At 39.8% G+C, this 22,490-nt stretch overlaps 1 protein-coding gene across 1 annotated transcript in view; it reads left to right on the top strand.

Moving 5' to 3' along the window:
- LOC130905660 (uncharacterized) overlaps positions 1–20,067 on the top strand; it is a 206,399-nt gene extending 186,332 nt beyond the window's left edge. The window contains exons 2-7 of the mRNA XM_057819248.1: positions 18,221–18,266; positions 18,345–18,436; positions 18,501–18,611; positions 19,113–19,389; positions 19,470–19,653; positions 19,855–20,067. Coding sequence (XP_057675231.1) covers positions 18,402–18,436; positions 18,501–18,611; positions 19,113–19,389; positions 19,470–19,653; positions 19,855–19,865 — 618 coding nt within the window. The 5' untranslated portion in view covers positions 18,221–18,266; positions 18,345–18,401 and the 3' untranslated portion in view covers positions 19,866–20,067. The remainder of the gene's footprint in view (positions 1–18,220; positions 18,267–18,344; positions 18,437–18,500; positions 18,612–19,112; positions 19,390–19,469; positions 19,654–19,854) is intronic.
- Positions 20,068–22,490: the final 2,423 nt, after the last annotated feature.

Below are 22,490 nucleotides of genomic sequence, written 5' to 3' on the forward strand. Positions count from 1 at the left end.
TCGATACTTGAACGGTGCCGATCGGTGGTACAGTTCGGGCTGCGCGGCGCGCCGAAAAAACGCGGAGAAACCATTGCATAATAATAATAATAATAACTAGAAACTGCAATTTCGGGAGAAATTACACACCTTGGTCTTTCCTCTGTGGAGATACAGATCTTAGCCCCACTCAGGTCTATCAATAGAATGGACCATAATGCCAGTCAATGGCACTAAACAAAGTAAAAGCCATTAGAAAAGATTGAGAGAATTGGACGTCCATGGCCGTCAATGGCATCACCCTCCATAAGCGGCAATCCAATCAGGGACATTTGGGGGACACGTCCTAATGATATCTAGTCATTTTCTGTTGATTTGAGGAAAAAAAAAAATTTCCCATTGAAAATGAATGGGAAAAATTTTGGACGTCCATGGACGTCAATGGTATCAACTTACATAAGCGTCAATGGAATCCAAGTACATTGGCATCAATAGAATGAACAAACATGAAGAAATGCCATTGGAAATTAATGGGAAGTTTGGACGTCCGTGGACGTCAATGGCATCACCCTCCATAAGCAGCAATGCAATCGGGCACATTTGGGGGAAACGTCCTATTGATATCTAGTCATTTTCTGTTGATTTGGGGAAAAAAAAAAAATTCCCATTGAAAATGAATGGGAAAAATTTTGGACGTCCATGGACGTCAATGGTATCAACTTACATAAGCGTCAATGGAATCCAAGTACATTGGCATCAATAGAATGAACAAACATGAAGAAATGCCATTGGAAATAAATGGGAAGTTTGGACGTCCCTGGACGTCAATGGCATCACCCTCCGTAAGCGGCAATGCAATCGGGGACATTTGGGGGACACGTCCTAATGATATCCAGTCATTTTCTGTTGATTTGGGGAAAAAAAAAAAAATTCCCATTGAAAATGAATGGGAAAAATTTTGGACGTCCATGGACGTCAATGGTATCAACTTACATAAGCGTCAATGGAATCCAAGTACATTGGCATCAATAGAATGAACAAACATGAAGAAATGCCATTGGAAATGAATGGGAAGTTTGGACGTCCGTGGACGTCAATGGCATCACCCTCCATAAGCGGCAATGCAATCGGGGACATTTGGGGGACACGTCCTTATGATATCTAGTCATTTTTTGTTGATTTGGGGAAAAAAAAAAAATTCCCATTGAAAATGAATGGGAAAAATTTTGGACGTCCATGGGCGTCAATGTTATCAACTTACATAGGCGTCAATGGAATCCAAGTACATTGGCATCAATAGAATGAACAAACATGAAGAAATGCCATTGGAAATGAATGGGAAGTTTGGACGTCCATGGACGTCAATGGCATCACCCTCCATAAGCGTAAATGGAATTGGGGACGTTTGGGGTAAAGGTCCTATTGATATCTGGTGATTTCCTACTGATTTGGGGACATTTTTTGTTTTTGCCATTGAAAATGATTGGGAAAAATTTGGACGTCCATGGACGTCAATGGCAGCACTCCCCATAAGCGTAAATGGAGTTGGGGACGTTTGGGGTATACGTCCTATTGATATCTGGTCATTTTCTGTTGATTTGGGGAAATTTAGTTTTTTCCCCATTGAAAATGAATGGGAAAATTTTTGGACGTCCATGGACGTCAATGGCAGCACCCCCTATAAGCGTCAATGGAGTTCGGAACGTTTGGGGGAGACGTACTATTGATAACTGGTCATTTTCTGATGATTTGGGGAAATTTAGTTTTTTCCCCATTGAAAATGAATGGGAAAAATTTTGGACGTCCATGGACGTCAATGGCAGCACCCCCCATAAGCGTCAATGGAGTTGGGGACGTTTGGGGTATACGTCCTATTAATATCTGGTCATTTTCTGTTGATTTGGGGAAATTTAGTTTTTTCCCCATTGAAAATGAATGGGAAAAATTTTGGACGTCCATGGCAGTCAATGGCATCGACATCCATATAGTCAAATGAATCCAAGTACATTGGCATCAATAGATTCGACATGCATGGCCGTCAATGGCATCAATGCAATGTAAAGTCCACTGAAAATACTATTGAAAGTGAATGGGAACTTTTCCCATTGGAAATGAATGGGATAGTTTTTGGCAAATATCCGGAGAACCGTAAATTTTTTCCAAATTCTGTATACAATCTTTATGCCCCCCACCGTCCCGGAATTTTTGATGTCCAAATTATGTGATTTGGTCAAAAATTGTAGGACAAGTAGCGTTTTGAAAAAGTTGTAAAAAATCGGAAAATTGCCGTTTACGGGCGAACGAAAAATTTTTCGGGGTCGTTTGAAAAATTCCCATCGTCGCGCGAAAATTCCGGTCGTGTCGATACTTGAACGGTGCCGATTGGTGGTACGGTTCGGGCTGCGCGGCGCGCCGAAAAAACGCGGAGAAACCATTGCATAATAATAATAACTAGAAACTGCAATTTCGGGAGAAATTACACACCTTGGTCTTTCCTCTGTGGAGATACAGATCTTAGCCCCACTCAGGTCTATCAATAGAATGGATCATAATGCCAGTCATTGGCAAAAAACAAAGTAAAAGCCGTTAGAAATGAATGGGAGAATTGGACGTCCATGGACGTCAATGGCGGCACCTTTCATAATTGTTAATGGAATCGGGGAAGGTTGGGGGACACGTCCTAATGATATCTAGTCATTTTCTGTTGATTTGGGAAAAAAAAAAAAAAAATCCCATTGAAAATGAATGGGAAAAATTTTGGACGTCCATGGACGTCAATGGTATCAACTTACATAAGCGTCAATGGAATCCAAGTACATTGGCATCAATAGAATGAAAAAACATGAAGAAATGCCATTGGAAATTAATGGGAAGTTTGGACGTCCGTGGACGTCAATGGCATCACCCTCCATAAGCAGCAATGCAATCGGGGACATTTGGGGGACACGTCCTAATGATATCTACTCATTTTCTGTTGATTTGGGGAAAAAAAATAAATTTCCATTGAAAATGAATGGGAAAAATTTTGGACGTCCATGGACGTCAATGGTATCAACTTACATAAGCGTCAATGGAATCCAAGTACATTGGCATCAATAGAATGAACAAACATGAAGAAATGCCTTTGGAAATGAATGGGAAGTTTGGACGTCCATGGACGTCAATGGCATCACCCCCCATAAGCGGCAATGCAATCGGGGACATTTGGGGGACACGTCCTAATGATATCTAGTCATTTTCTGTTGATTTGGGGAAAAAAAAAAATTTCCCATTGAAAATGAATGGGAAAAATTTTGGACGTCCATGGACGTCAATGGTATCAACTTACATAAGCGTCAATGGAATCCAAGTACATTGGCATCAATAGAATGAACAAACATGAAGAAATGCCATTGGAAATTAATGGGAAGTTTGGACGTCCGTGGACGTCAATGGCATCACCCTCCATAAGCAGCAATGCAATCGGGCACATTTGGGGGAAACGTCCTATTGATATCTAGTCATTTTCTGTTGATTTGGGGAAAAAAAAAAATTCCCATTGAAAATGAATGGGTAAAATTTTGGACGTCCATGGACGTCAATGGCAGCACCCCCCATAAGCGTCAATGGAGTTGGGGACGTTTGGGGTATACGTCCTATTGATATCTGGTCATTTTCTGTTGATTTGGAGAAATGTAGTTTTTTTCCCCATTGAAAATGAATGGGAAAAATTTTGGACGTCCATGTAAGTCAATGGCGGCACCCTTCATAAGCGTCAATGGAATTGGGGAAGTTTGGGGGACACGTCCTATTGATATCTGGTCATTTTCTGTTGATTTGGGGTAATTTTGTTTTTTCCCCCATTGAAAATGAATGGGAAAAATTTTGGACGTCCATGGCAGTCAATGGCATCGACATCCATATAGTCAATTGAATCCAAGTACATTGGCATCAGTAGATTCGACATGCATGGCCGTCAATGGCATCAATGCAATGTAAATTCCATTGGAAATCCCATTGGAAGTGAATGGGACTTTTCCCATTCGAAATGAATGGGATAGTTTTTGGCAAATTTCCGAGGAAGCGTAATTTTTTTCCAAATTCTGTATACAACTTTTATGCCCCTCACCGTCCCGGAATTTTTGATGCCCAAATTGTGTGATTTGGTCAAAAATTGTAGGACTAGATACATTTTGAAACTTTTTTTTTTTCCCGGAAAATTGCCGTTTACGGGCGAAGGGAAACATTTTCGGGTCCGTTTGAAAAATTCCCATCGTTGCGCGAAAATTCCGGTCGTGCCGATATTTGAACGGTGCCGATCGGTCAAACGGTTCGGGCTGTGCAGCGTGCGTTTTTTTTTCATTCAAAATGAATAGGAAAGTTTTTGGCAAATTTCCGGGGAACCGTAAATTTTTGCCAAATTCTGTATACAACTTTTATGCCCCTCATCGTCCCGGAATTTTTGATACCCAAATTATGTGATTTGGTCAAAAATTGTAGGACTAGATACATTTTTTAACTTTTTATTTTTTTCGGAAAATTGCCATTTACGGGCGAACGGAAACATTTTCGGGGGATTTTGAAAAAGTCCCTGCGTCGCGCGAAAAATCCGGTCGTGTCAATACTTGAATGGTGCCGATCGGTGGTACGGTTCGGGCTGCGCGGCGCGCCGAAAAAACGCGGAGAATAATTTGATGATATAATAATAATAATAATAAGGCGAATAAAGTTGCAGAATAACAATACCTTGTTCTTTCCATAGGAAAGACCAAGGTAATAATAATAATAATAATAATAAAGTTGTAGAATAACATAACCTTGTTCTTTCTTTCAGAAAGACCAAGGTAATAAAGTTGTAGAATAACATAACCTTGTTCTTTCCTTTGGAAAGACCAAGGTAATAATAATAATAAGAACAACTAGAAACTGCAATTTCGGGAGAAATTACACACCTTGGTCTTTCCTCTGTGGAGATACAAATCTTAGCCCCACTCAGGTCTATCAATAGAATGGACCATAATGCCAGTCAATGGCACTAAACAAAGTAAAAGCCATTAGAAAAGATTGGGAGAATTGGACGTCCATGGCCGTCAATGGCGGCACCCTTCATAAGCGTCAATGGATTTGGAGAAGTTTGGGGGACACGTCCGATTGATATCTGGTCATTTTTTGTTGATTTGGGGGAAAAAAAAAATTCCCATTGAAAATGAATGGGAAAAATTTTGGACGTCCATGGACGTCAATGGTATCAACTTACATAAGCGTCAATGGATACCAAGTACATTGGCATCAATAGAATGAACAAACATGAAGAAATGCCATTGGAAATGAATGGGAAGTTTGGACGTCCGTGGACGTCAATGGCATCACCCTCCATAAGAAGCAATGCAATCGGGGACATTTGGGGGACACGTCCTATTGATATCTAGTTATTTTCTGTTGATTTGGGGGAGAAAAAAAAAATTCCCATTGAAAATGAATGGGAAACTTTTTGGACATCCATGGACGTCAATGGTATCAACTTACATAAGCGTCAATGGAATCCAAGTACATTGGCATCAATAGAATGAACAAACATGAAGAAATGCAATTGGAAATAAAAAGGAAGTTTGGACGTCCGTGGACGTCAATGGCATCACCCTCCATAAGAGGCAGTGCAATCGGGGACTTTTGGGGGACACGTCCTATTGATATCTAGTCATTTTCTGTTGATTTGGGGAAAAAAAAAAAATTCCCATTGAAAATGAATGGGAAAAATTTTGGACGTCCATGGACGTCAATGGTATCAACTTACATAAGCGTCAATGGAATCCAAGTACATTGGCATCAATAGAATGAACAAACATGAAGAAATGCCATTGGGATTTAATGGAAAGTTTGGACGTCCATGAACGTCAATGGCATCACCCTCCATAAGCGGCAATGCAATCGGGGACATTTGGGGGACACGTCCTAATGATATCTAGTCATTTTCTGTTGATTTGGGGAAAAAAAAAAAATTCCCATTGAAAATGAATGGGAAAAATTTTGGACGTCTATGGACGTCAATGGTATCAACTTACATAAGCATCAATGGAATCTAAGTACATTGGCATCAATAGAATGAACAAACATGAAGAAATGCCATTGGAATAAATGGGAAGTTTGGACGTCCCTGGACGTCAATGGCATCACCCTCCATAAGCAGCAATGCAATTGGGGACATTTGGGGGACACGTCCTATTGATATCTAGTCATTTTCTGTTGATTTGGGGAAAAAAAAAATTTCCCATTGAAAATGAATGGGAAAAATTTTGGACGTCCATGGACGTCAATGGTATCAACTTACATAAGCGTCAATGGAATCCAAGTACATTGGCATCAATAGAATGAACAAACATGAAGAAATGGCTTTGGAAATGATTGGGAAGTTTGGACGTCCATGGACGTCAATGGCATCACCCCCCATAAGCGGTAATGCAATCGGGGACATTTGGGGGACACGTCCTAATGATATCTAGTCATTTTCTGTTGATTTGGGGAAAAAAAAAATTTCCCATTGAAAATGAATGGGAAAAATTTTGGACGTCCATGGACGTCAATGGTATCAACTTACATAAGCGTCAATGGAATCTAAGTACATTGGCATCAATAGAATGAACAAACATGAAGAAATGCCATTGGAATAAATGGGAAGTTTGGACGTCCGTGGACCTCAATGGCATCACCCTCCATAAGCAGCAATGCAATTGGGGACATTTGGGGGACAGATCCTATTGATATCTAGTCATTTTCTGTTGATTTGGGGAAAAAAAAAAAATTCCCATTGAAAATGAATGGGTAAAATTTTGGACGTCCATGGACGTCAATGGCAGCACCCCCCATAAGCGTCAATGGAGTTGGGGACGTTTGGGGTATACGTCCTATTGATATCTGGTCATTTTCTGTTGATTTGGAGAAATGTAGTTTTTTCCCCATTGAAAATGAATGGGAAAAATTTTGGACGTCCATGTAAGTCAATGGCGGCACCCTTCATAAGCGTCAATGGAATTGGGGAAGTTTGGGGGACACGTCCTATTGACATCTGGTCATTTTCTGTTGATTTGGGGTAATTTTGTTTTTTCCCCCATTGAAAATGAATGGGAAAATTTTTGGACGTCCATGGCAGTCAATGGCATCGACATCCATATAGTCAATTGAATCCAAGTACATTGGCATCAGTAGATTCGACATGCATGGCCGTCAATGGCATCAATGCAATGTAAATTCCCTTGGAAATCCCATTGGAAGTGAATGGGACTTTTCCCATTCGAAATGAATGGGATAGTTTTTGGCAAATTTCCGAGGAAGCGTAATTTTTTTCCAAATTCTGTATACAACTTTTATGCCCCTCACCGTCCCGGAATTTTTGATGCCCAAATTATGTGATTTGGTCAAAAATTGTAGGACTAGATATATTTTGAAACTTTTTTTTTTTTTCATGGAAAATTGCCGTTTACGGACGAACGGAAAAATTTTCGGGGCCATTTGTAAAGTTTCCTGTGTCACGCGAAAATTCCGGTCGTGCCGATACTTGAACGGTGCCGATCGGTCTAACGGTTCGGGCTGTGAAGCGCGCGTTTTTTTTCCATTCAAAATGAATAGGAAAGTTTTTGGCAAATTTCCGGGGAACCGTAAATTTTTGCCAAATTCTGTATACAATTTTTATGCCCCTCAACGTCCCGGAATTTTTGATGCCCAAATTATGTGATTTGGTCAAAAATTGTAGGACTAGATACATTTTTAAACTTTTTTTATTTTTCGGAAAATTGCCGTTTACGGGCGAACGGAAAATTTTTCGGGGCCGTTTGAAAAATTCCCATCGTCGCGCGAAAATTCCGGTCGTGCTGATACTTGAACGGTACCGATCGGAGGTACGGTTCGGGCTGTGCGGCGCGCCGAAAAAAACGTCAACAATTATTGAATAATAATAATAACTAGAAACTGCAATTTCGGGAGAAATTACACACCTTGGTCTTTCCTCTGTGGAGATACAGATCTTAGCCCCACTCAGGTCTATCAATAGAATGGATCATAATGCCAGTCATTGGCAAAAAACAAAGTAAAAGCCGTTAGAAATGAATGGGAGAATTGGACGTCCATGGACGTCAATGGCGGCACCTTTCATAATTGTTAATGGAATCGGGGAAGGTTGGGGGACACGTCCTAATGATATCTAGTCATTTTCTGTTGATTTGGGAAAAAAAAAAAAAATCCCATTGAAAATTAATGGGAAAAATTTTGGACGTCCATGGACGTCAATGGTATCAACTTACATAAGCGTCAATGGAATCCAAGTACATTGGCATCAATAGAATGAAAAAACATGAAGAAATGCCATTGGAAATTAATGGGAAGTTTGGACGTCCGTGGACGTCAATGGCATCACCCTCCATAAGCAGCAATGCAATCGGGGACATTTGGGGGACACGTCCTAATGATATCTACTCATTTTCTGTTGATTTGGGGAAAAAAAATAAATTTCCATTGAAAATGAATGGGAAAAATTTTGGACGTCCATGGACGTCAATGGTATCAACTGACATAAGCGTCAATGGAATCCAAGTACATTGGCATCAATAAAATGAACAAACATGAAGAAATGCCATTGGAAATGAATGGGAAGTTTGGACGTCCATGAACGTTAATGGCATCACCCTCCATAAGCGGCAATGCAATCGGGGACATTTGGGGGACACGTCCTAATGATATCTACTCATTTTCTGTTGATTTGGGGAAAAAAAATAAATTTCCATTGAAAATGAATGGGAAAAATTTTGGACGTCCATGGACGTCAATGGTATCAACTGACATAAGCGTCAATGGAATCCAAGTACATTGGCATCAATAAAATGAACAAACATGAAGAAATGCCATTGGAAATGAATGGGAAGTTTGGACGTCCATGAACGTCAATGGCATCACCCTCCATAAGCGGCAATGCAATCGGGGACATTTGGGGGACACATCCTAATGATATCTAGTCATTTTCTGTTGATTTGGGAAAAAAAAAAAAATCCCATTGAAAATGAATGGGAAAAATTTTGGACGTCCATGGACGTCAATGGTATCAACTTACATAAGCGTCAATGGAATCCAAGTACATTGGCATCAATAGAATGAACAAACATGAAGAAATGCCTTTGGAAATGAATGGGAAGTTTGGACGTCCATGGACGTCAATGGCATCACCCCCCATAAGCGGCAATGCAATCGGGGACGTTTGGGGGACACGTCCTAATGATATCTAGTCATTTTCTGTTGATTTGGGGAAAAAAAAAAATTTCCCATTGAAAATGAATGGGAAAAATTTTGGACGTCCATGGACGTCAATGGTATCAACTTACATAAGCGTCAATGGAATCCAAGTACATTGGCATCAATAGAATGAACAAACATGAAGAAATGCCATTGGAAATTAATGGGAAGTTTGGACGTCCGTGGACGTCAATGGCATCACCCTCCATAAGCAGCAATGCAATCGGGCACATTTGGGGGAAACGTCCTATTGATATCTAGTCATTTTCTGTTGATTTGGGGAAAAAAAAAAATTTCCCATTGAAAATGAATGGGAAAAATTTTGGACGTCCATGGACGTCAATGGCATCAACTTACATAAGCGTCAATGGAATCCAAGTACATTGGCATCAATAGAATGAACAAACATGAAGAAATGCCATTGGAAATTAATGGGAAGTTTGGACGTCCGTGGACGTCAATGGCATCACCCTCCATAAGCAGCAATGCAATCGGGCACATTTGGGGGAAACGTCCTATTGATATCTAGTCATTTTCTGTTGATTTGGGGAAAAAAAAAAAATTCCCATTGAAAATGAATGGGAAAAATTTTGGACGTCCATGGACGTCAATGGCATCAACTTACATAAGCGTCAATGGAATCCAAGTACATTGGCATCAATAGAATGAACAAACATGAAGAAATGCCATTGGAAATGAATGGGAAGTTTGAACGTCCCAGGCCGTCAATGGCATCACCCTCCATAAGCAGCAATGCAATTGGGGACATTTGGGGGATACGTCCTATTGATATCTAGTCATTTTCTGTTGATTTGGGGGAAGAAAAAAAAATTTCCCATTGAAAATGAATGGGTAAAATTTTGGACGTCCATGGACGTCAATGGCAGCACCCCCCATAAGCGTCAATGGAGTTGGGGACGTTTGGGGTATACGTCCTATTGATATCTGGTCATTTTCTGTTGATTTGGAGAAATGTAGTTTTTTCCCCATTGAAAATGAATGGGAAAAATTTTGGACGTCCATGTAAGTCAATGGCAGCACCCCCTATAAGCGTCAATGGAGTTGGGGACGTTTGGGGGACACGTCCTATTGATATCTGGTCATTTTCTGTTGATTTGGGGAAATGTAGTTTTTTCCCCATTGAAAATGAATGGGAAAAATTTTGGACGTCCATGGCCGTCAATGGCATCGACATCCATATAGTCAATTGAATCCAAGAACATTGGCATCAATAGATTCGACATGCATGGCCGTCAATGGCAATGCAATGTAAAGTCCATTGGAAATCCTATTGAAAGTGAATGGGAACTTTTCCCATTAGAAATGAATGGGATAGTTTTTGGCAAATATCCGGGGAACCGTAAATTTTTTCCAAATTCTGTATACAACTTTTATGCCCCTCACCGTCCCGGAATTTTTGATGCCCAAATTATGTGATTTGGTCAAAAATTGTAGGACTAGATACATTTTGAAACTTTTTTTTTTTTCACGGAAAATTGCCGTTTACGGACGAACGGAAAAATTTTCGGGGCCATTTGTAAAGTTTCCTGTGTCACGCGAAAATTCCGGTCGTGCCGATACTTGAACGGTGCCGATCGGTCTAACGGTTCGGGCTGTGAAGCGCGCGTTTTTTTTCCATTCAAAATGAATAGGAAAGTTTTTGGCAAATTTCCGGGGAACCGTAAATTTTTGCCAAATTCTGTATACAACTTTTATGCCCCTCACCGTCCCGGAATTTTTGATGCCCAAATTATGTGATTTGGTCAAAAATTGTAGGACTAGATACATTTTGAAACTTTTTTTTTTTTTCGGAAAATTGCCGTTTACGGGCGAACGGAAAATTTTTCGTGGCCGTTTGAAAAATTCCCATCGTCGCGCGAAAATTCCGGTCGTGCTGATACTTGAACGGTACCGATCGGTGGTACGGTTGGGGCTGTGCGGCGCGCCGAAAAAAACGTCAACAATTTTTGACCTATAATAATAATAAAAAAAAGTACAATAAAGTTGTACAACAACATAACCTTGTTCTTTCCTTCAGAAAGACCAAGGTAACTAGAAACTGCAATTTCGGGAGAAATTACACACCTTGGTCTTTCCTCTGTGGAGATACAAATCTTAGCCCCACTCAGGTCTATCAATAGAATGGACCATAATGCCAGTCATTGGCACTAAACAAAGTTAAAGGCATTAGAAAAGATTGGGAGAATTGGACGTCCATGTCCGTCAATGGCAGCACCCTCCATAATTGTTAATGGAATCGGGGAAGTTTGGGGGACACGTCCTATTGATATCTAGTCATTTTCTGTTGATTTGGGGAAAAAAAAAAATTCCCATTGAAAATGAATGGGAAAAATTTTTGGACGTCCATGGACGTCAATGATATCAACTTACATAAGCGTCAATGGAATCCAAGTACATTGGCATCAATAAAATGAACAAACATGAAGAAATGCCATTGGAAATGAATGGGAAGTTTGGACGTCCATGAACGTCAATGGCATCACCCTCCATAAGCGGCAATGCAATCGGAGACATTTGGGGGACACGTCCTAATGATATCTAGTCATTTTCTGTTGATTTGGGAAAAAAAAAAAATCCCATTGAAAATGAATGGGAAAAATTTTGGACGTCCATGGACGTCAATGGTATCAACTTACATAAGCGTCAATGGAATCCAAGTACATTGGCATCAATAGAATGAACAAACATGAAGAAATGCCTTTGGAAATGAATGGGAAGTTTGGACGTCCGTGGACGTCAATGGCATCACCCCCCATAAGCGGCAATGCAATCGGGGACATTTGGGGGACACGTCCTAATGATATCTAGTCATTTTCTGTTGATTTGGGGAAAAAAAAAAATTTCCCATTGAAAATGAATGGGAAAAATTTTGGACGTCCATGGACGTCAATGGTATCAACTTACATAAGCGTCAATGGAATCCAAGTACATAGGCATCAATAGAATGAACAAACATGAAGAAATGCCATTGGAAATTAATGGGAAGTTTGGACGTCCGTGGACGTCAATGGCATCACCCTCCATAAGCAGCAATGCAATCGGGCACATTTGGGGGAAACGTCCTATTGATATCTAGTCATTTTCTGTTGATTTGGGGGAAAAAAAAAAAATTCCCATTGAAAATGAATGGGAAAAATTTTGGACGTCCATGGACGTCAATGGTATCAACTTACATAAGCGTCAATGGAATCCAAGTACATTGGCATCAAAAGAATGAACAAACATGAAGAAATGCCATTGGAAATGAATGGGAAGTTTGGACGTCCCTGGACGTCAATGGCATCACCCTCCATAAGCAGCAATGCAATCGGGGACATTTGGGGGACAGGTCCTATTGATATCTAGTTATTTTCTGTTGATTTGGGGAAAAAAAAAAATTTCCCATTGAAAATGAATGGGTAAAATTTTGGACGTCCATGGACGTCAATGGCAGCACCCCCCATAAGCGTCAATGGAATTGGGGACGTTTGGGATATACGTCCTATTGATATCTGGTCATTTTCTGTTGATTTGGAGAAATGTAGTTTTTTCCCCATTGAAAATGAATGGGAAAAATTTTGGACGTCCATGTAAGTCAATGGCGGCACCCTTCATAAGCGTCAATGGAATTGGGTAAGTTTGGGGGACACGTCCTATTGATATCTGGTCATTTTCTGTTGATTTGGGGTAATTTTGTTTTTTCCCCATTGAAAATGAATGGGAAAAATTTTGGACGTCCATGGCCGTCAATGGCATCGACATCCATATAGTCGATTGAATCCAAGTACATTGGCATCAGTTGATTCGACATGCATGGCCGTCAATGGCATCAATGCAATGTAAATTCCATTGGAAATCCCATTGGAAGTGAATGGGAACTTTTCCCATTCGAAATGAATGGGATAGTTTTTGGCAAATTTCCGAGGAAGCGTAATTTTTTTCAAAATTCTGTATACAACTTTTATGCCCCTCACCGTCCCGGAATTTTTGATGCCCAAATTATGTGATTTGGTCAAAAATTGTAGGACTAGATACATTTTGAAACTGTTTTTTTTTTCACGGAAAATTGCCGTTTACGGACGAACGGAAAAATTTTCGGGGCCATTTGTAAAGTTTCCTGTGTCACATGAAAATTCCGGTCGTGCCGATACTTGAACGGTGCCGATCGGTCAAACGGTTCGGGCTGTGAAGCGCGCGTTTTTTTTCCATTCAAAATGAATGGGAAAGTTTTTGGCAAATTTCCGGGGAACCGTAAATTTTTGCCAAATTCTGTATACAACTTTTATGCCCCTCACCGTCCCGGAATTTTTGATACCCAAATTACGTGATTTGGTCAAAAATTGTAGGACTAGATACATTTTTAAACTTTTTTTTTTTTTCGGAAAGTTGCCGTTTACGGGCGAACGGAAAATTTTTCGGGGCCGTTTGAAAAATTCCCATCGTCGCGCGAAAATTCCGGTCGTGCCGATACTTGAACGGTACCGATCGGAGCTATGGTTTGGGCTGCGCGGCGCGCCGAAAAAAACGTCAACAATTATTGAATAATAATAAATAAAGAATAATAAAAAGTACAATAAAGTTGTACAACAACATAACCTTGTTCTTTCCCTTGGAAAGACCAAGGTAATAATAACTAGAAACTGCAATTTCGGGAGAAATTACACCTGGGTCTTTCCTCAGTGGAGATACAGATCTTCGCCCCACTCAGGTATAGCAATAGAATGGACAATAATGCCAGTCAATGGCATTAAACAAAATAAATGCCATTAGAAATGATTGGGAGGATTGGACGTCCATGTCCGTCAATAGCGGCATACTTAATAAGCGTCAATGGAATTGGGGAAGTTTGGGGGACACGTCCTATTGATATCTGGTCATTTTTTGTAGATATGGGGAAAAAAAAAAAAAATCCCATTGAAAATGAATGGGAAAAATTTTGGACGTCCATGGACGTCAATGGTATCAACTTACATAGGCGTCAATGGAATCCAAGTACATTGGCATCAATAGAATGAACAAACATGAAGAAATGCCATTGGAAATTAATGGGAAGTTTGGACGTCCATGGACGTCAATGGCATCACCCTCTTTAAGCAGCAATACAATCGGGGACATTTGGGGGACACGTCCTATTGATATTTAGTCATTTTCTGTTGATTTGGGGAAAAAAAAAAAAATTCCCATTGAAAATGAATGGGAAATTTTTGGACGTCCATGGACGTCAATGGCAGCACCCCCCATAAGCGTCAATGGAGTTGGGGACGTTTGGGGTATATGTCCTATTGATATCTGGTCATTTTCTGTTGATTTGGAGAAATTGAGTTTTTTCCCCATTGAAAATGAATTGGAAAAATTTTGGACGTCCATGGAAGTCAATGGCGGCACCCTTCATAAGCGTCAATGGAATTGGGGAAGTTTGGGGGACACGTCCTATTGATATCTGGTCATTTTCTGTTGATTTGGGGAAATTTTGTTTTTTCCCCATTGAAAATGAATGGGAAAAATTTTGGACGTCCATGGCCGTCAATGGCATCGACATCCATATAGTCAATTGAATCCAAGTACATTGGCATCAGTAGATTTGACATGCATGGCCGTCAATGGCATCAATGCAATGTAAATTCCAATGGAAATCCCATTGGAAGTGAATGGGAACTTTTCCCATTCGAAATGAATGGGATAGTTTTTGGCAAATTTCCGAGGAAGCGTAATTTTTTTCCAAATTCTGTATACAACTTTTATGCCCCTGACCGTCCTGGAATTTTTGATGCCCAAATTATGTGATTTGGTCAAAAATTGTAGGACTAGATACATTTTGAAACTTTTTTTTTTTTTCACGGAAAATTGTCGTTTACGGACGAACGGAAAAATTTTCGGGGCCATTTGTAAAGTTTCCTGTGTCACGCGAAAATTCCGGTCGTACCGATACTTGAACGGTGCCGATCGGTCTAACGGTTCGGGTGTGAAGCGCGCGTTTTTTTTCCATTCAAAATGAATTGGAAAGTTTTTGGCAAATTTCCGGGGAACCGTAAATTTTTGCCAAATTCTGTATACAACTTTTATGCCCCTCACCGTCCCGGAATTTTTGATACCCAAATTACGTCATTTGGTCAAAAATTGTAGGACTAGACACATTTTGAAACTTTTTTTTTTTTTCGGAAAATTGCCGTTTACGGGCGAACGGAAAATTTTTCGTGGCAGTTTGAAAAATTGCCCGCGTCGCACGAAAATTCCGGTCGTGCCGATACTTGAACGGTGCCGATCGGTGCTAAGGTTCGGGCTGCGCGGCGCGCCGAAAAAACGCGGAGAAATAGATGAATTATAATAATAAAGAATAATAAATAATAAGTATAATAAAGTTGCACAACAGCATTACCTTGGCCTTTCCAAAGGAAAGACTCAGGTAACTAGAAACTGCAATTTCGGGAGAAATTACACACCTTGGTCTTTCCTCTGTGGAGATACAGATCTTAGCCCCACTCAGGTCTATCAATAGAATGGATGATAATGCCAGTCATTGGCACAAAACAAAAAGCCATTAGAAATGAACTGGAGAATTGGACGTCCATGGACGTCAATGGCGGCACCCTTCATAATTGTTAATGCAATCGGAGACATTTGGGGGACACGTCCTATTGATATCTAGTCATTTTCTGTTGATTTGTGGAAAAAAAAAAAAATTCCCATTGAAAATGAATGGGAAAAATTTTGGACGTCCATGGACGTCAATGGTATCAACTTACATAAGCGTCAATGGAATCCAAGTACATTGGCATCAATAGAATGAACAAACATGAAGAAATGCCATTGGAAATGAATGGGAAGTTTGGACGTCCGTGGACATCAATGGCATCACCCTCCATAAGAGGCAATGCAATCAGGGACATTTGGGGGACACGTCCTAATGATATCTAGTCATTTTCTGTTGATTTGGGGAAAAAAAAAAAATTCCCATTGAAAATGAATGGGAAAATTTTTGGACGTCCATGCACGTCAATGGTATCAACTTACATAGGCGTCAATGGAATCCAAGTACATCGGCATCAATAGAATGAAAAAACATAATTAAATGCCATTAGAAATGAATGGGAAATTTGGACTTCCATAGCCGTCAATGGCGGCACCCTCCATAAGCATCAATGGAATTGGGGAAGTTTGGGGGACACGTCCTATTGATATCTGGTCATTTTTTGTTGATTTGGGGGAAAAAAAAAAATTCCCATTGGAAATGAATGGGAAAAATTTTGGACGTCCATGGACGTCAATGGTATCAACTTACATAAGCGTCAATGGATACCAAGTACATTGGCATCAATAGAATGAACAAACATGAAGAAATGCCATTGGGATTTAATGGGAAGTTTGGACGTCCATGAACGTCAATGGCATCACCCTCCATAAGCGGCAATGCAATCGGGGACATTTGGGGGACACGTCCTAATGATATCTAGTCATTTTCTGTTGATTTGGGGAAAAAAAAAAATTTCCCATTGAAAATGAATGGGAAAAATTTTGGACGTCTATGGACGTCAATGGTTTCAACTTACATAAGCGTCAATGGAATCCAAGTACATTGGCATCAATAGAATGAACAAACATGAAGAAATGCCATTGGAAATTAATGGGAAGTTTGGACGTCCGTGGACGTCAATGGCATCACCCTCCATAAGCAGCAATGCAATCGGGGACATTTGGGGGACACGTCCTACTGATATCTAGTTATTTTCTTTTGATTTGGGGAAAAAAAAAAAAATCCTATTGAAAATGAATGGGAAAAATTTTGGACGTCCATGGACGTCAATGGCAGGACCCCCCATAAGCGTAAATGGAATTGGGGACGTTTGGGGGACAAGTCCTATTGATATCTGGTCATTTTCTGTTGATTTGGGGAAATGTAGTTTTTCCCCATTGAAAATGAATGGGAAAATTTTGGACGTCCATGGCCGTCAATGGCATCGACATCCATATAGTCATTTGAATCCAAGTACATTGGCATGAATAGATTCGACATGCATGGCCGTCAATGGCATCAATGCAATGTAAAGTCCATTGGAAATCCTATTGAAAGTGAATGGGAACTTTTCCCATTAGAAATGAATGGGATAGATTTTGGCAAATATCCGGGGAACCGTACATTTTTTCCAAATTCTGTATACAATCTTTATGGCCCCCACCGTCCCGGAATTTTTGATGTCCAAATTATGTGATTTGGTCAAAAATTGTAGGACAAGTAGCGTTTTGAAAAAAAATTTAAAAATCGGAAAATCGCCGTTTACGGGTGAACGGAAAATTTTTCGGGGTCGTTTGAAAAATTCCCATCGTCGCGCAAAAATTTCGGTCGTGTCGATACTTGAACGGTGCCGATCGGTGGTATGGTTCGGGCTGAGCGGCGCGCCGAAAAAACGCGGAGAAACCATTGCATAATAATAAAGTTGTAGAATAACATAACCTTGTTCTTTCCTTTGGAAAGACCAAGGTAATAATAATAAAGTTGTAGAATAACATAACCTTGTTCTTTCCTTTGGAAAGACCAAGGTAATAACTAGAAACTGCAATTTCGGGAGAAATTACACCTTGGTCTTTCCTCTGTGGAGATACAAATCTTAGCCCCACTCAGGTCTATCAATAGAATGGACCATAATGCCAGTCAATGGCACTAAACAAAGTAAAAGCCATTAGAAAAGATTGGGAGAATTGGACGTCCATGTCCGTCAATGGCAGCACCCTCCATAAGCGTCAATGCAATCGGGGACATTTGGGGGACACGTCCTAATGATATCTAGTCATTTTTTGTTGATTTTGGGGAAAAAAAAAAATTCCCATTGAAAATGAATGGGAAAAATTTTGGACGTCCATGGACGTCAATGGTATAAACTTACATAGGCATCAATATATATATATATATATATATATATATATATATATATATATATATATATATATATATATATATATATATATATTTTTTTTTTTTTTTTTTTTAAAGGTATAACATTGTCATCTTTGGAGGAATAGATGGATTTTCCAGGAAGGTAGATATTTAATTTTCTATAAACATATTTGTCCACATGAAGAACTCCAAAACATACATGCGCCTACCTCTTTCATAGATTTTGTATCTGGACGTAGAAAGTAACAACAAAGCGGCAACTGCATTCAGATTCTTCATGGAGAGTGTTCAGAGAAATGGATGGCCTTCAAGGTACAGTATATAACATGAAATTGTAGATCGTATAAGGTCGTGAAAGCATTTGCTTTTCTTTCAGAGTGAGAGCTGATCAAGGGGTGGAAAATGTTGACATTGCCAGGTGCATGTTTGCTGTCCGAGGAACAGGCCGTGGAAGCTTTATTGCAGGCAAAAGTGTACATAACCAGAGGTAATGAAATCAACTTCTCGCATCTACAAATGAAATGTTTTTTTGATAATCCTGCTCAGAGTGTTGAAGTAAGAGGTGCTCTGCTGCTTTGCATTAAGTACAATTTTTCATAGCAGCTAATCTAACAAAACTGAAGGTAAAGTTTTAATTTACTAATGTGACTAACAGGAAACAATAAATACCTGATCAGTTTTGAGATCCATTTGTTTGTCATTCATGTGTCAGTCTGACTGGATGTTGTTTTACTCTCTTATCAAGATGGCTGCTTTCTACAAGCCCCATGTTTGTAGCTTAATTCAACCATGTGGAAGATTTTTCTTGCTCTCTCCTATCCTTTCTGCTCCTGATTGAAAGTTCCTTGTGTGAACTGATGGACACACACCAGCATAAAAGTGGCTGCGCAACTTAAAACCATAAATGACATGTACTATCATACTTACTGTATGAACAGATAACACTGGTGTTTCTTTTTCTAACCATTGCCTATCTGCCTTTTTTCAGGGTAGAACGGTTATGGAGAGATGTTTGGAGTTCTGTAACGTCCAAGTACTACAACGTACTACACAGCTTGGATGAAGATGGTTTAATTGACCTGTCTAATGCGATCCACCTCCTCTGTGTGAAATATGTGTTCATACCTCGTCTGAGGTCAGATCTGCAGCATTTCACTGAGAGTTGGAACAACCACCCGATCAGCACAGAGGCAAACCTCACACCTCTACAGATGTGGAATATTGGAATGCTCCAAGCACCTGTGCACCAGCCAAACTACACAGAGGTGGGCATGTAATAGTTGATTGTTATGACATATTTTTCCCTAAAGCACTTTGTTTTAATTTTATTGGTTGGGCCATGCAGCTGCAGCACATACATCATCAGGAGGAGGCATCTCAAGACCTTGACCATGGGGTTGTTATTCCTGACATTCCATCCCCCCTGTCTGCAGAGAATCTTGCTTTGCTTCAACATGAAGTGAATCCTAACTCTGACTCCTTATCCTTTGGTCACGATACATACCTGCGTGCACTGCGTTTTGTAATGAGTGAGTCACACTTCACATTTTTGCACTACTGCTTCATGGTTATAGCATGTTTTAATACAATACATAGCTAATCAGTTCTGTCCTAATGTTAAAAAGAACAGTAAAGTGTCCTATTTTTACAAATTTTTTCAATTTTATTAAAAACACTTCTCCAAGTGCATTCCAAAAACTAACCCAAACTTTGTATGTTGAAACCCACAGGCCATGTATAAATGGACAGACACCACTCAGCTTTCAATGAAAACAACTAACGATTGGTTACTCAGGTACATACACATGCAATATGTTCCACTACAAGCATTTACATATTTCTGTAATGTCCAAAATGTATTCATTTGAAACCTGGTTACTATTATGTATGAATAAATTTGTTCTACAAGTGGTGTTATTTTATAGATCTTAAGACTTTTCAACCCTAAAATTAAGTACCAACACTCATTTCCACATTATGATGTATTCCAAACCATTTTGGTTTTGTTTTTTTGCCAATAATCGGAAAGATAATAATAGAGGGACTGTGTGTAGTGGAGCTCTCCAAGCTGCTGAACTGGGGGCTGCTAGCTGTCCATATACTGTAACTGATAAAACAAGCTGCAACTGATTGCAATGAACTGATGACACTTGAAAAACAAGATTGGTGAATGGGGGTGGTTTTGTTGGAGTCAAATCCTTCAAACGCGGCACTTATGTGGAATAGTTTGGAAACTTCTGGTCTACTTAGACTAAATGTCTGCCGGATGTGGGAGTAATTATGATGCCAGGCGTTTCAAGCAGATCCTCACAAAACATTTCATCATCGTGCATCGGAGCCAACTTACCACCAGGTTGTGATCGGTTGACAGCTCGCCCCCTCTCTTCACACAAATGTACAAGACATTCTGTCACAATTCCAATGACCTGACTACAAAGTCAATCATCGAGCTGCGGCTAAAAATGAACAATTATATGCAATATAACAAGGGCATTTAAATTGGAACATTTTTTATTATAAGACAAAAAAAAACAATTACTATTATTAACAACAGTTATGATAATAACAAAAGACAACAACTTTAAGATTTTAAACAAATCTTATTAACAAATATGACAAAAGACAACTTTAAGATTTAAAACCTCCATGGCACAGTCCGGTAATTTTAGCCATCAAAAACTGATGTCAAATTTACAACTCTTCTCTGGAAAACGGCATCCCTCTTTAAATTCACATTTGTATATTTTTTTTAACAGTCAGACATACGAGCGCAATAGCAACTTCCCAAAAATTCAGGGCTTCTGAGTGTGTTGTCATTTGAAATTCTGATGCCATGATTAAAAATATGAAAACAACTGAACACCCAGCGGACATTCTGCACTAGTGGTGATTACTTCGAGTTTGAGAGTATTAGGGTCAAAATAGAATTAATGGACTATCCAAAAAAAAAAAAAAAAAATTAAACTCTATCAAACCTGGAACCATGTCTGATTGCAATCTCAAGGTTGGACTGATTCACGATCTTTCAGATGTGCTGTGGGGAAAGTTATAGTGGTGCTACATGCACTCACAACAGGGTAGCACATTGTGTGCTTTGGCATGCGTTCAAGACATGTGTGATCGAAAAGGACTGTAATTTTGAAATTCTCCCTCTCCGAGATCAGCAGGTGTCTGTGAGCCTGCCCAGTCATCCACTGCATCACTCGAGGAACTGAGAGAGGTGCTCCATTATCATCTTCATCCATCTGACTGGTGTCGCCATCTTTAGTTGAACACCATCAAATGCATGAAAATGGTGGACAATTTTAATATTCAGTTTGATGATTCACATTGCTTAAAGCTGAGTTGATTTTAATTACCCTCAAGCTCGAGAAGGAAATCTTGAAAGAAGTCCAGTATCTGTGTCTCTGTCCTTCGTTTTACTGAACCACTCTCACTCATCACAGGAGACAGGCTAGAGATGATATAATTCGAATCAACCTTGGAACAATAAAGTACATTGGGCTGGTTAGTTTGGATTGCATCTTGGAAATTAAGAAAGATGAGCATGGTCAAAAGGAAATATGTTTGCTAAGCACACATTTCATTATAAAACAATATAAAAGTGTGAATGTAATCTGAAAATATCACACATTTCAGACACATGAAAAGCCACTTGCTGTTAGATCACAAGTAAACTAGAAACTGCAGTTTCTGTAAAAATTGCAATGGGAGCTTTGCTGTGGTGGATACAGAGCTATCAGGTGACTTCCTGTGTATTTGGGGAAACTTCCTGTTGATATCAGGTCATTTTCTGTCATTTTGAGGTGCATGGCCATCAATGGTATTGACTTAGATGTGTGTCAATGGAATCGAAGTACATTGCCATCAATAGAATCAACATACATGGCCGTTAATGGCATTGACTTACATGGGTGCCAATTGAGTATCAATGGGCTGTAAAGGTAAGTGAAAAACCGTGGAAAATTATGACTATTTTTGTAGGCTCTTTTTTTGTTGTTGAAGGTTTCTGGTCCGGAAGATTAAGTCATGTGAATTTTTATTTTAAAAAGGATTTGATTGGCTGCTTCCTCCTCATCACATTAAAAAAATGTGACAGGTGTGAACGCAGCATTATCAAGGTGACTGAATTATGAAGGTAACAGAAAGCTAGCATCAAGTGTAAGACGTGAGTCGCGGAGGAGCAGGAGCCTATCCCAGCTAACTACAGGCAGTAGGCAGGGGACACCCTGAACTGGTTGGCAGCCAATCGCAGGGCACAAGGACACACACAACCATTCACGCACACTCATACCTACGGACAATTTAGAGTGTTCAATCAGCCTACCATGCATGTTTTTGCCTTGTGGGAGGAAACCGGAGTTCT

The sequence above is a fragment of the Corythoichthys intestinalis genome, chromosome 17 (assembly GCF_030265065.1).
Source record: "Corythoichthys intestinalis isolate RoL2023-P3 chromosome 17, ASM3026506v1, whole genome shotgun sequence".
Classification (NCBI taxonomy): domain Eukaryota; kingdom Metazoa; phylum Chordata; class Actinopteri; order Syngnathiformes; family Syngnathidae; genus Corythoichthys; species Corythoichthys intestinalis.